This window comes from Cyclospora cayetanensis, unplaced genomic scaffold (genome assembly GCF_002999335.1).
Source record: "Cyclospora cayetanensis isolate NF1_C8 unplaced genomic scaffold, CcayRef3 CcayRef3_contig_9, whole genome shotgun sequence".
NCBI classification, from domain to species: Eukaryota; Apicomplexa; class Conoidasida; order Eucoccidiorida; family Eimeriidae; genus Cyclospora; species Cyclospora cayetanensis.
Window position 1 is genome coordinate 156,127 of NW_020312763.1, and position 12,339 is coordinate 168,465.

A 12,339-nucleotide genomic window follows, 5' to 3' on the forward strand; every position below is an offset into this window, starting at 1 on the left:
TCTCGTCGCCTGTCACGGAGGCTCCCGGGCGAAACGCCTCGGCGGTCGCTCAGTAAGAGAGTATGCAACTCATCACCTCCTCCGTTTGGATGCTCTACGCTTATTCAGTTTGAAATCTTTGCCTTCTGACCTAAGAAGGTTCCAGATTAACGGAGGCTGGGGACGGACACCGGGACATACAGATATCGCTGCGGTCTCGAGTGCCAACCGTGCCAAGGGGTGATGGAAGTGCGCATTCGCCAACGAATTCTACTTTTCTTCTTCTTATTTAAGATCCAGCCCCTAAAGTTAGTCAGGGGAGGCCACACACACGAGAACAGCCTTTGAAAGCACTGATCTGTACTCATTCTCTGCTTGTTCGAGTCTGTAAGAGGCACGGCCTAGCCTAGTCGGGTGAACCTATTGATTCCCACAGCAGCAATCATGGACAAGCTTGGAATCATTTTGCCTCCCGGGGGGAGCGCATCCTCTGCATCCTCTGCTCTAGTCACTAACGCTTCCCGTAGGGTGAACTTCACGTCATCAGCAGCACTGACGAAGCCCAGTAAGGATCTACCATTACGGTCAGCGCTACAAAAACAGGAATCACAGGCTAGTATCTCTTCAGGACTGAGGAAGTCTTCTTCGGTGTCTACAAGAGGGCCGGCGCAGGCACATCGGCCACTGTCCAGCCACAAGGGAAACCACAGTGATAATTCGCGACAAAAAGGGGCTGATGGCTTTTCGTTCTCCAGTGTGCAGGCCGCAGGCGGTGCGCAGAAGTCTCTGGGAAGCGAAGTGGAATACTGGTCGTACTCACCACCGACCCCAAGTGTAGCACATCGTGCTTTCCCTTCTGCCTCAAGACATGATGGACCTTCTAGTGGATCGGAGAAACCTGTTGACGGCGGCGTTTCGCGCTCATGGAAGACGAGCAGACCCGAGAGGCTCCACGACGTACGCTCCTCAAATATCCTCGACAGAGGAAAAACCGATTCGCCCGGAGCGGCAGCCTTGCGCCAGGCCTTGCATTCCCTGAATGACGAAAATCAGGAGGCCTACGAGCAGCTGGAAGACTCACCAGAGTGGCAGGAAGTTGACGATGCGCAGGAGTCACAGGGAGCCAATGATGCCATTGCAGGGGCGCTATGGAAGAAGCGGATACCTCGCTCAGCCCATTATCCCATTTGCTGTCGAACTGCTCGTGTACGTGGCGAGTACTTATCGTGAATGGGAAAAGGCTTGTTTTCGTCTTCTAAAACCAGAGTAACCTGCGCTGACAGGCTTTCCGGGGCTTAAAGTGTATCTGCACGGTTTGTTTGCGTGTACTCCTGCAGGAACGCTGCGCGTATACAACGAGTGACGATTGGGCTATTTTTGCGCTGCACAACCAATACGTGCGCCCCCTAAGGGACCGCGAGTGGTTGCCAGGCGAGCCATGCATAATCAGAACGGACTCATTCGAGCTGCCTCCTGGTGCTTGTGAGTACAAATTCCTTCACTGTAGCACCTACACCACGAGAAAATGGACACTATTAGTGGTAGACTTGGGGACATAGGATTTTTTTTTGTTCCGGTCTTTCTCGAACATACAGATGTATGTGTCTTTCTACTATGTAGGCAAGTTCTCTGAGAGTACATGCGGGCTTTCCGCCACTGCCTTCAACAGCTTTGTTTTCCCTAATCCGCCAAGACAGTTCCTTATGTCTTATAGAGGAGCTGCCAGCACTGTGCCATTTGCCATGCCCTCTGGAAGCATGAGAACTGGCCGAGCCCGCGGAAGAAGTCGGGCTTTCATTTCTCAACTGACACAACAGCAGCTTCTGGATCTAGAGAGGTGAGAATATGCTGCTCCGAATTCTGCATTCATCATGAGCCTTATGTGACGGTTCTTTCGATAAAATCTTCTTTTAGTATATGCCAAAATTCCACGGATAGAGCGTCGCAAGTGGCAATGCTTTCGTTTTAATGCTCCTATACCTGCGAATTTTGGGTGGCGGCACTTTCTCAGAATGCTATGGTTTGATCCTGAGCCTCGTTTGGATAGGCCCTTCCGACTTTACGCTGATTCGAAGGGATGCCTCAAGGTATAACTCTACACGTGCTTACACAAAAATGTGGTGCCTCATCTCTAACTTTTCCTAAAGGGGTGCATACTTCACGAAGGATAAAAATCCAATGCCTTAAGCTTCACCCATTGGATGCATCGGTTGTATCCTATATTGATTGTTTGTGCTACAGGGTCGAATCCACGATATCGGACACATAATGAGGTGTGGGTGGTAAATTCAAGGGATCCTGCTTTTATTACGATCTGAATGACTACAAATTTATTTTCTTCTTTTCAGTAGTGCTGTGAAGCACCCTGACTGACACTGGTCCAGATCTCAAGTATTGCCATTGCGTGACTTTTGTGCCAATTGGCCCACACCATAACACCGAACTAAAAGCAGGTCATCACAGCAAATCCGTTTGCTGGCTGATTATGTGCTGTTCGTCAATGGTGAATGTTGGACCTTATCCTAAGTTGGGCAAACAAGCTGATTTCGAAAGTCGTATGCAAAGGTGGTTCGTGGCAACGAAAGAAAAGTAATGGTACTTAAAAGGCCGCCCTCAGCGCGAGACTTTAGGAAATGTATCGTCTTAGCAGAAGCTAAGGTACTAATTTGGTACAACCAAAAAACCATACTATGATTACTACGAACTTTCGTGACGGTGCGACACCGGGATTGACCTGCAACAGCCTGTTGTGGAGGTCCCACTTATATAATCTTAGGTCTCTAAACGAAATATGTTAATCACAGAAAGGTATGACGTATACCGCGTCATGTTTCTCAAGGAGTCGCCTTGCCCTTTTCAATGTGCCAGCCAGTAGGTGGCTGTGGAAATCGCATTACTGTGGAGCGACTCGGGTTTTCTAGTAACACATCCAAGTTATGCTGCCATCGCATGTACATAAGCTAGCATTTAGAGCAAACTCCGTGCGAAGTGGCATATTTTATGGGAGGAAGCGAATCTGTGGACGCTCTCATGACCAGGCGAGGGCGAATCGAGACTGTGCCCGGGTCGCGAGGCGGGCCTAAAAGAGCTAGTGGTCCATTTATTTGAAAATCACTTGCTGCATACGTAGTTTTCCTGCAGGTGGAAATCTCCGACTCATTCTGGGAGCGCTTCAACAGTTACCTCAGAATACTGGAGCGCCAACGGTGGTCCCTGTGCGGCAGAAGACTCAGCTAGCACGGGTCTTCTGCTCCCAACAGCCATCCCCAATTACGAGCCTTTGGCCTTTGAGGTTCACCTATATCTCGTAAAAACATTTAAGGGAAACCAAATTATATTTCAAGCGGCTAGATCTTCGGTGCTAGTCGTTGCAATGTCGCCGCCGGGTGGCATCGAAACCTGCCAGCGCACAGTGCCACCACGGCAGTCCAAGTCGGAAAATTTTCACCTCTTTGCATTATCCTCCCGTAAAATGAGAGCTGCACGAAACTGCTAGTTTGAGTGGTCTCACGGACGAACCAGTGGCTATTCAGCATCTTGCGTCGACTCCGGCATGCTGTAAACATAGGGCCCATATGATCTCGTGGGGCTCAACCCTCCACGCAGGCAATTCAGACAAAACTCCCCCTCAGCTTTCTGCCATCTGCCCGAAGTTGCCACTACAGAAGGAAGGCTCATCTCCCCATGGCGGATATGCATCTGCACTGGACCTGACATACGTGTTAAGTGTTCTTGGGGTGTTTACTACCATCTTTGCTTCTGGAGCCTACCGAACTTCACAGTAATGGAACGGCGCCTCCGTATGAGTCCTTTCGTCCCTGGCTTTACCTCCACCCGTGGTGCGTTTAACCCGATGGCGCCCGTGGCCTCTGCGCGTCCTTTGGCGGGCCATGCTCAGACCACAGTCACCCAAGATAGGCTGAAAAGGAGGGAACATAATGGTGCACGGCATCCTAAAACAGGGACGTCGACGGATATATTAAACGGAGATGAAATAAGTCGGCGTAGTATGTCGTGGCGGCCCGGCTGGAACGACCGAATACCTGAACCCCCTGTTAGTGACCTGACCCATGCAACCTTTTCAGCTGTCCCCAGAGACACCGTGTTAGGGAAAAGAGACAATGGAATCCGGCCATCATCTGTAGGCCCTCCTCGGAGATATGCACAAATATCTTCCATCAACCGAATGCAGGCACGCAGTGTCGATATCCGTGCACAGAGGCGCTTAATGCATGGGCAGCAGGCGATGGTGAGCAACAAGAATCGCTTCGACAAGGATTTCAGGTCTGACGGCCGCTCAATCAAGGGCAAAGCACCTCGGATGTCAACTTATGTACAGTCTAGCAGCTCTACAATCTCAGAAGAAAACCCTAAATCCCGCACCCTGCTGGACGCAACAAGTTCTGAAATTCCCCATCTCCGAAAACGGCGCACATGGGAAATTTTGCAACACCTTGTTGACCAGATAGAGCAGGGAGGGAATGAAGAGGAAGGGCCTTCATCCGAAACGCTTCTACAACATCCAGACATACTTCAAAAGCTACTGCACGCAATCAGGCCCTTGATCCCCCTCAAAGATGTAATAGGCCAGTTGGCTGAAAAGGAAGAAATCGCTAATGCTGCACAACCTACTCAAGGTGGCGCACCACCAGCCCTCTGCTGTGAGAGTGGTGGGAACAGCGCCACTACCAGAATATCAAGTGTGGCTTGTGTTGAGCCTCGCTCGAAGTCCGCTCGTCGAAGAGCCCCCGCGTCTGCTACGGGTCATAAGGAGGTAACTATATCAAACGCTTCGGTTGGCGAGCAGCGTTCATCTCTTCCAAGACGTCCTCTAGCAAGCCCTGGGCCAGTGCATCCTACAGCTGTGAACCAGGGTACTGACCGACTGCCTGCTGGGTGGAAGCCAACCAGGCTTCCGGCGGCTACAGGGGGGCTGGTGTATGGTAGGCCTGCCTCTACACTTCGTAACCCTCTGGAACCGACTCGATCAGCCTTCCCTACAGGCGACCGTTTGGCTGCCGTGTCATCTAGTGCTAAAAATTATAATGGAACTGCACAACTGGAGGGATCTACGAAGCGGTATGAAAAGCCTCGAACTACGCGTTCGGCGAGCACAGGGCGGTATATGCACGTGGCTTCTCGACTCCCCCAAGGAGCTTTAGAACACAAGAGGCCACAGGGGACGCGGACAAAGGTGGTCTCCATAAACAGGTCCACTGAGAAGCAAAGACAGCTTACAACTTCTTCTGAGGGCTCAGGGTTTTCAGCGGATTACGCCGACGCGCTAGTACCCGAGCCGTTCTCATCAGCAAGGTCGGGAGACACAGATTGCAGCCTTGCTTTGGAGGCCACAGCTTCACGTGGGTGCAGGCTTCTTGGCCTCGGAGAAGATGAGAAGGCGCAGAGAGTAGATTTACAAGGTGGCACTGTTAGATGTGCTGTACCTCCTTCGCTGCCTGGTGTACGCTTCGCTTCCATTCAAGCTCTTGGGACGTCACCGCCAGCTTCTCATCATAGTTATTCAGAATCAAAAGAGTCTGGTCGTTCAGATGCATCTGACCTGCACGAGACTCAAGGAAGAGGAAGCGTAATAAGCACTGGACCCCGGCAGCATGCAGAGCCCGAGGCAGAGTCCGCAACTGCTTCAGTGGCGTCCACGAGTCCCCATCGTGGAAGTCAAATGCTAGTAGAGCGCAGCCCTGTAACACCGAGGAGGCGTGCCTCTGCTACCCCAACGCCGACAAGGCCTATTTCTGAGAAGGAGCGATTTACTCGCAGATCAGTGCACAGTCACGAAGGTCTTCTGTCTTCGCCCCCCAAACGGGAGAGGTACCTGACCGTGGCCGAGGCGTCGAGAGGGAGGTTAGCTTCGGTGTCAGCAAAGATCGGTCGCACGGTCGATGCGGGCGATGCTGAGTCAGACAAAGAGTCTGTAAGCCATGGGAGCTCTCCTGTGCCCCGACTGAAACAGAGGGGAAGGGAGGCCAGAACGGCTTCCATTCAAGTTGCATCTCCACGGGGCGTCCTTCCACTCAGCCCTACTTCAAAAAAGACTAGGCCCGAAAGGCCTCCAGCCTTGGGAAAAGCTACCACAGAAAGGGATCAGAAAAGTCCCGTGAAATCTCCCAGAGCTTCCCCACGGGACGCACCTCACAGCGCCGCTTCAACAGGCCGCCGGCTGCTTGGCTCTTCTTCGCGAAAGGCCTTACAGCCAAAGTTCGCCCCTGGAACTCCGCCGCGAGCGCGCGCAAACAGTGCTATGTTAGCGCCAGGTCAAGTGACTGCCAAAGGCCCCAGGGCGAGGCGCAAATCTGTCAAGGCATCCCCTGAAAAACAGCGGACCCAGAGCAGCAGAGCCGCGAAGAATGAAAAACAGCAGCCGGAAGCAAAAGAAAGTTCTGAGAAAAGTGAGGAGGCAGATGAAGCTCCACAGGAAGAAATGCCTCCTCCGGAGTCTGCTTACCCTTACCTTCGGATTGCCGAGCTTCCTATGTTGGACAAACCTCTCAGACACTTCCCAGAGTTGGAAACTCTGCCTCTCAAGCCCAGCCCTGAGCCGCCACCACAAATAGACGTGAGCTATTCAAGCATGGACGTCAAGCGTGTCCACAGACGCAGAGTAGTCCTCAGCATGTAGCCAACGCTGTCGTGGCTGCCATGCTCACTTAATAAATGGTCTGCATCCAAACCGTGTAATCTTCTGTGCTGGACGCTCAGGACTCTATAACATTTCTTCACGTGATGGAACGTTCTGAAGGCCTGACAGAAGAAGCAAGAGATAAAGCAACACACCGTGCAGTCTCCTCCCTGTGCAGTGATGGTCCAGATACAATGATGCTAATTGCGCGCTGGATGGACAAGGCAGCAGATGCTCTGGAAAGCAATAGCATAGCAGTAAAGGAGGACCTTCCTTGGTGGCATGTTATACCTCCTCTTTTTGTTGGCCTTCAAACCCACCGAAATCTCCTGGACCCCGAAGTACCCTCAAGGCCCATAACGCTTGACGACCTGCGTAACTTCTTACGAGAAGAAGGCTTGTTTGAAACGGACGAGCAGAAGCTACGTCGCTTGTTGCAAGCAGAAGGCCCTTCGAGCAAGCTCCTTGGTGGTAACATGCTGTTTCTGTGCCTCCTAGTATGCTGGTGCTGACCTGTGGCATAGCACATCGCAAAACCTTGTCAACGATCTTGCCTATAAGCTGTGACTATTTGCCTCTGTATACTCCTTTTTACTGTATGTCTGTGTATGACTGCTTTTAGTTTTTCTATCTTCCTTGTCTAAAGTTCGCATCCTAACTCTGCATAGGATGGCGCTTTCCTGCGAGATTCAGGTTCGCGAGGTCCGAAGACTCCTACGCCCCTTGACAATTATATGGATTACTTGCTGGAAGTGGCTTTAAAGTACCTGCGGATGCGACAAAAGCCATTGGTGATTCCGAAGATCACACGCTTCACGGTAGGCGCTGGAGATGAGTCTTCGAGTACCTGTTGCTCTGGAACACGCTGTTCCAGTGAACGGAGCCTGGAGAGAGGTTGTACCGGTGAAAACCATGTAGACCATCAGGAAAAACTATCCTGGAAGGAGGGCAGTTTCCTTGGCTACGGAGACCGTTCACTTGCCCAAAGGCGGTGTCGGAGCTCCTTGCCAGTCAGGGAGTCATCCAAGATGTGTTGGTCCACTGGTAATATCTGCGCCAAAACAAAACCCGCCGAGATTCTACCAGGCTGTAGGTTTCCTTTCTGCCTTAGTAGCATGACCGGGCCACCTGAGCTCGACCTTTTTGAGTCAACGGCCATACAGCACGTTCGTGAAAGTTTGTGCAAAATGCCTTTGCTGCCTTCCGAAAAATATTTGCGGTACCTGCGGTCGACAGGGCGCTGCAACGAGCTTAGATCGCTGGCGATATGGCTAGCGGGAAGTTATGAAATGGTCCTCAGCTACAATGCTTTCTTGGCGTTGAGGATGCCACATGTGGCAGATCAGATACAGACATCGAGCTCCAATCAGGACGCGCATTCTCATTTGAGCTCATCCCGATCTGAAAGTAGGACTTCTGGAGACACCAGTGGTCGATCATCCCTTGGCAGAACGCGAAAGCCAGAGGACAAGGGGCCCAGGAGCTCCTTGCAAGAGCATGATGCTATGGATGAAAAATTAGAGACAATCACAGAAGGCACAGAAGAATATAAGCAGCATGAGCAGAAAGACGAGGAAAATTCGCAAAGGTCAAGCCTGAGCGTATCTCTGTACTCCAGCCCTAGAACGCCTGCTCTTCACGCTGTTGTGATCAAGCCATCCTCTTCCATTTCCTTTGACAGCAGTTGCGATGAGCAGGCACCCGATCACAAGGATGAGAAGTGCCCAGGACTACACGTTCTAGGGGAGACGAGTGCGCCCTCACCCATTAAAGGGCAGCACTTGACAAAGATAACCGGTAAAAGCCGTATTGTTTCTGTGCCGAAAAAGTTGAAGAATTCGGGATCACTGCCTGCATCGCCGAGATACTATTCAAGCTCCCGTAGCCCACCAGCAGAGCCTTCGCGTCCTCGGAGGAGCAGTAGTATGGCCACTGCTTTGACACAGCACCCTTCTCATCAATCCACAGCACCTGCAACGAAGGTGAAGCCCAAGAAGGTACTCAAGATTAAGGCCGGATTTATTCCTGCAGAACCAACGGGCCAGAAGGCCTCAGCTGAAGAGAAACACTTTAGAATTGGACTAATCCAAGAGCAGCAGGCCCCCGTTGCTCCTGAAGGACCAGCATTTGCCCGTGACAAGCACATTTCAGGAGTCATTCTACATCCTCATCAGGGGAGCCTCTCTGATGGCAGGGATAATACATGTGAGCTGTCTGGATCAGCTGGTGTTCCATTCGAATCCTCAGTCGAAGGATCAGCGGCGCACATGCAAGGCCGACCTGCACTCCGTTCGTTGAATGGCGTGCCAACACAGAGCTACAAAGATACAGCCGTATCAGGGATGTCTAAGCAGAGAGCTGGCAGTGTACTGAAACAAGCCCGTGTGAAGCCTCAGAGTGTTCGAGGACGAATTGGTGGGAAGTCTAACGCTGTGGCGGTTGCTGGTGTTTCTCCGAAGCCATTTCACGCAATAAGTCATGCAGTCAGATATTCCGGAGCCCGATCCCAAAATAAAATAGATGGAACTCTCTGCAAGACAATACGTGTGAAAAGCTCTCGAAGGGGTCCCTCGCGGGTAATTCAAGAGGCCGTGGACCTTTTGTCGGAACCACAGATGCTGGCGGAAGTAGCGAATCTCTGCACTCGTTTGTCAAGTTTAATTTGCTGTCATCCAAGTGCTCCTCTACTTGAACATCATTCTAATGGCCCTCTTCACGTGGAAGACCTACCAGAGTCAATGACTCCGAAGCGGATGGTGCGGCGCTGAACAGGAGGTAGGCATTCAAGTGACTCTATTGTGAGGTAGCACAACACTTCGGCGCTTGCCTTCGAAGAATGTAGTGCGGTTTCACTGGATTTTTCCTAGCGCTGCGTTCTGGAGCCAGTGCACGAAAGGCTTCCTTGTCAGTATTCCAGGGCATGGTGTACTATAATTCCACATATTTTGCTGATGGAGTCTTCCTTGTGTAATGTGACTTGTATAGTAGTTGTTTGATCCTGCAATAGAGTTGGAGAGGCGATTGCATGCCAGGCAGAGCCCAGTTAAAGACGCGTCTTTATTGAGGCCTGTGCAGCTGCCCTCATGCATGTTCCCGGTTTGGCGGCTTCTTCAGGTTTATTGCTTTTGACTTGATGGCGTATTAGAAAAAGTTGATGTGATTTGACGATGATGTAGGGACCTTTGCGGAGCTAGGTCAACACACAGCAGCATGTTTTTCTGACACTGTTACGAAGGACGCATAACGAGAATAATTACACAGCATGATAGTATGCAGCAATGCCGGCTACCACCTCCAATAAACATGAATCGTACCACTGCCCCGCCGTTAGGCGGGGCGCATGTGTTCTAAAATTTTCCTGGTATGCGCTCAAACTAGGGGAAACCTCCAAAAATTGAAGTTCACCGAACTTCGCCTCCGATGGGCTGTCCCATGGTGCCATCTTTTGCGTATTATTGTCCATAAAAACCTAGCAAAAAGTAGCTTTTCGCGATTTTCAATACGAGCACCCGGAAAGGCTTTATCTCCCCTTTGCCTCCTGTGAGCACGCCCCGCAGAAGCAAGCACTAACAGGCGGAAAGCATACGAGAAAGTCGTCACTGTGTAGGCAAGGCACGACTAGGCAGAGGAATTTTTAGTATTGCATACTCCTTGACAATCGGCAAAAGTACGCAGACTGCGATCTCCCTAATGTAAAAATATTACTGGGATAATGAGGGCATCAGCGAGCAAGCTCCCTAGGCAGCTCCCTATCAGTTGGCAATCTCCAGTCTGGTTGCATTGCACTCGCCCACTAGCTTGGATGGCATGTGCGCTGTGAACACCTCCAACGCTTCATATGCCTAAATCTAAGCAGTAATCAACAATGCAAGAAGAAATATGCATATTGCACTCAATAAAAATAGCCCCGGAATCGTAGTTACACTTAATTGTTGATAGGCAGCTTCTGGATTCTGAAAAATAAGCAGTCACACTCGCACACGCATCAGGCACACACTGTTGAACTACAAATGCCCTGGTTGCTACTCCAAGCACGTTCGACGCAATTTCACCTGTTGAATTTTGCAAGAAACCCGCCTAATACTTACTGGATCAAGTGGCATTTAGGGCTTGAGCTGTCATTCAAAGGCTCTCCCAGACTGGACTTTGTCCCACGAAAAGCCAAAGGTATGCGGAGTGTAGCTTACATGCAATATCTAGTTGCGTTCTGCACATTTTCAAGCTCCCAGCGATAGCCCTTACTTGGAATAGCTATCCCGAGGCTCCACAACACGATGGGGTAGCTAGAGTCTTTAATGCGTGGCGGGGTGCGCGTGAGAATCCCGAACCCGGAAAACCACCCGTAGACCCCTTGCAAAACTCCGTGCCATGCAAGTATCTATTTTCACCTTTCCTTTTGGGGGGGAGCAGCGTGATTGCCCTTGCAATTGCATCCAAAAGAAATCGAAGTTAGTCCCCCCACCCCCACTCTCGCAAAAGTGGACTCGGCACGCCTGCCAGTCAGACCCCAACGCCTTTGGAACGAACCTTTGCTACCAGAAACAAGTCAGTGGTGTAGAGCAGGGTAGTATTTATGCAGAGTTAACATCAATCCTATTTTTCCTCATCGATGACGGGCTCTGTGCAGCGAAAATAAGCTACACCTGGGCACTTTATATCACACTTCCTGTTTTGATTGAAAATCCGCAAAGAACTGAGTTTTATTGGCTGATCACATTCTTTATGTGTTGCAGAGCAGCTTTGGCTGATTACAATGAAAAACTCAATGCCACGTACATGATCAGAATGCTTTGGAGGGTGCAGTAATGCAGGACGAAGAAAATTAAGATAAATTCCCGCTTGCAAAAGTGGCTATATTATGAACTATAATGTAGGGAGGAAACCAAGGCGCAGGAAGGGTGTAAAGCGACGCAAGGTGGGACAGAACAATGGTATACAGCTTCGCAAGCTTAGCTAAGGGAATACAGGTTCATGGGACGAAACCATGCTCCTCTATTTTGGTCTGTCAATTTCCATTGGGCTGCCAATTTCATCCTCTTCTGCTTCTTTGCGCCTGCCTGTTTACTTTCTTCTTTGGAATTTCAAGACAAAGCACTGACGACCCTGCTCGCAGCACGCTCAGTATGTGCCTCCTAAAAGCAGATACAGCATATGCTACATAAGCAAGCCGGGCAGTGTGCAGTGGTACGTGTCGTTACTTCACCTTGACAGGCAACTGCCAGTAGATCAAGCGCAAGTTCTGCAGAAACAACAACAGCGGCAGCACATGTGCTCGAGTTAGCACCGCCTGTTATGGGGCTTGACACGTCAAGACTCCCGTGTGCATGTATTCTAAGAATAATCACGAATTTCATTACTGCCTCGAGGGCAGCCACGTGAAGCTTGCCATCATATTATAAAGCTCTTTCTCAAACTACACGCGTTCTCCCTCCCACCCTCTCGACCCACCCTCTCGGCCCACCCTTGGACACGCACCAAGTTGGGCGAGAAATCCGTTGTTTTCGTATTGGTTTTGGACTACATGTCTACTCCGGCAGGTGACTTCTGAGGAAGCGTTACATCTCACTTAAGAGTAAAAGTCCCGCCGGCAGCCGAACAATTTACATCCGTGCGATGATTGCGAGGAGTGTTACCTGCAAAAGCCCCTGGTATTCAGGCTCCCAAGCACCGCTTTTAGCAAAGCAAACTCTCCCAAGCTGCTTATATTAAGAAATGCTCATAGC

At 50.7% G+C, this 12,339-nt stretch overlaps 2 protein-coding genes across 2 annotated transcripts; both read left to right on the forward strand.

Annotated features, from left to right (window-relative positions):
* Nucleotides 1-423: 423 nt before the first annotated feature.
* On the forward strand, nt 424-2,265 carry LOC34621791. The gene is made up of 5 exons (XM_022734983.1): nt 424-1,185; nt 1,317-1,461; nt 1,600-1,816; nt 1,991-2,066; nt 2,221-2,265. The coding sequence occupies exons 1-5, from the start codon at nt 424-426 to the stop codon at nt 2,263-2,265; spliced, it is 1,245 nt and encodes a 414-aa protein (XP_022588696.1).
* A 1,567-nt stretch (nt 2,266-3,832) lies between these two features.
* Nucleotides 3,833-9,384, forward strand: LOC34621792. Its single transcript, XM_026336020.1, has 4 exons — nt 3,833-6,277; nt 6,359-6,553; nt 6,697-7,087; nt 7,310-9,384. The coding sequence occupies exons 1-4, from the start codon at nt 3,833-3,835 to the stop codon at nt 9,382-9,384; spliced, it is 5,106 nt and encodes a 1,701-aa protein (XP_026191805.1).
* The last annotated feature ends 2,955 nt before the right edge of the window (nt 9,385-12,339 follow it).

What these genes read in the sequence shown, in the direction of transcription:
- LOC34621792 (XM_026336020.1), top strand. Translation starts at nt 3,833, where the DNA reads ATGGCGCCCGTGGCCTCTGCGCGTCCTTTGGCGGGCCATGCTCAGACC. An exon ending in TGACTGCCAAAGGCCCCAGG is followed by an intron (nt 6,278 to 6,358) that starts GCGAGGCGCAAA and finishes GAAAAACAGCAG; the next exon opens with CCGGAAGCAAAAGAAAGTTC. An exon ending in AGCCGCCACCACAAATAGAC is followed by an intron (nt 6,554 to 6,696) that starts GTGAGCTATTCA and finishes CTGGACGCTCAG; the next exon opens with GACTCTATAACATTTCTTCA.
- LOC34621791 (XM_022734983.1), top strand. Translation starts at nt 424, where the DNA reads ATGGACAAGCTTGGAATCATTTTGCCTCCCGGGGGGAGCGCATCCTCT. An exon ending in CGAGCTGCCTCCTGGTGCTT is followed by an intron (nt 1,462 to 1,599) that starts GTGAGTACAAAT and finishes TCTACTATGTAG; the next exon opens with GCAAGTTCTCTGAGAGTACA. An exon ending in ATTCGAAGGGATGCCTCAAG is followed by an intron (nt 2,067 to 2,220) that starts GTATAACTCTAC and finishes TTTGTGCTACAG; the next exon opens with GGTCGAATCCACGATATCGG.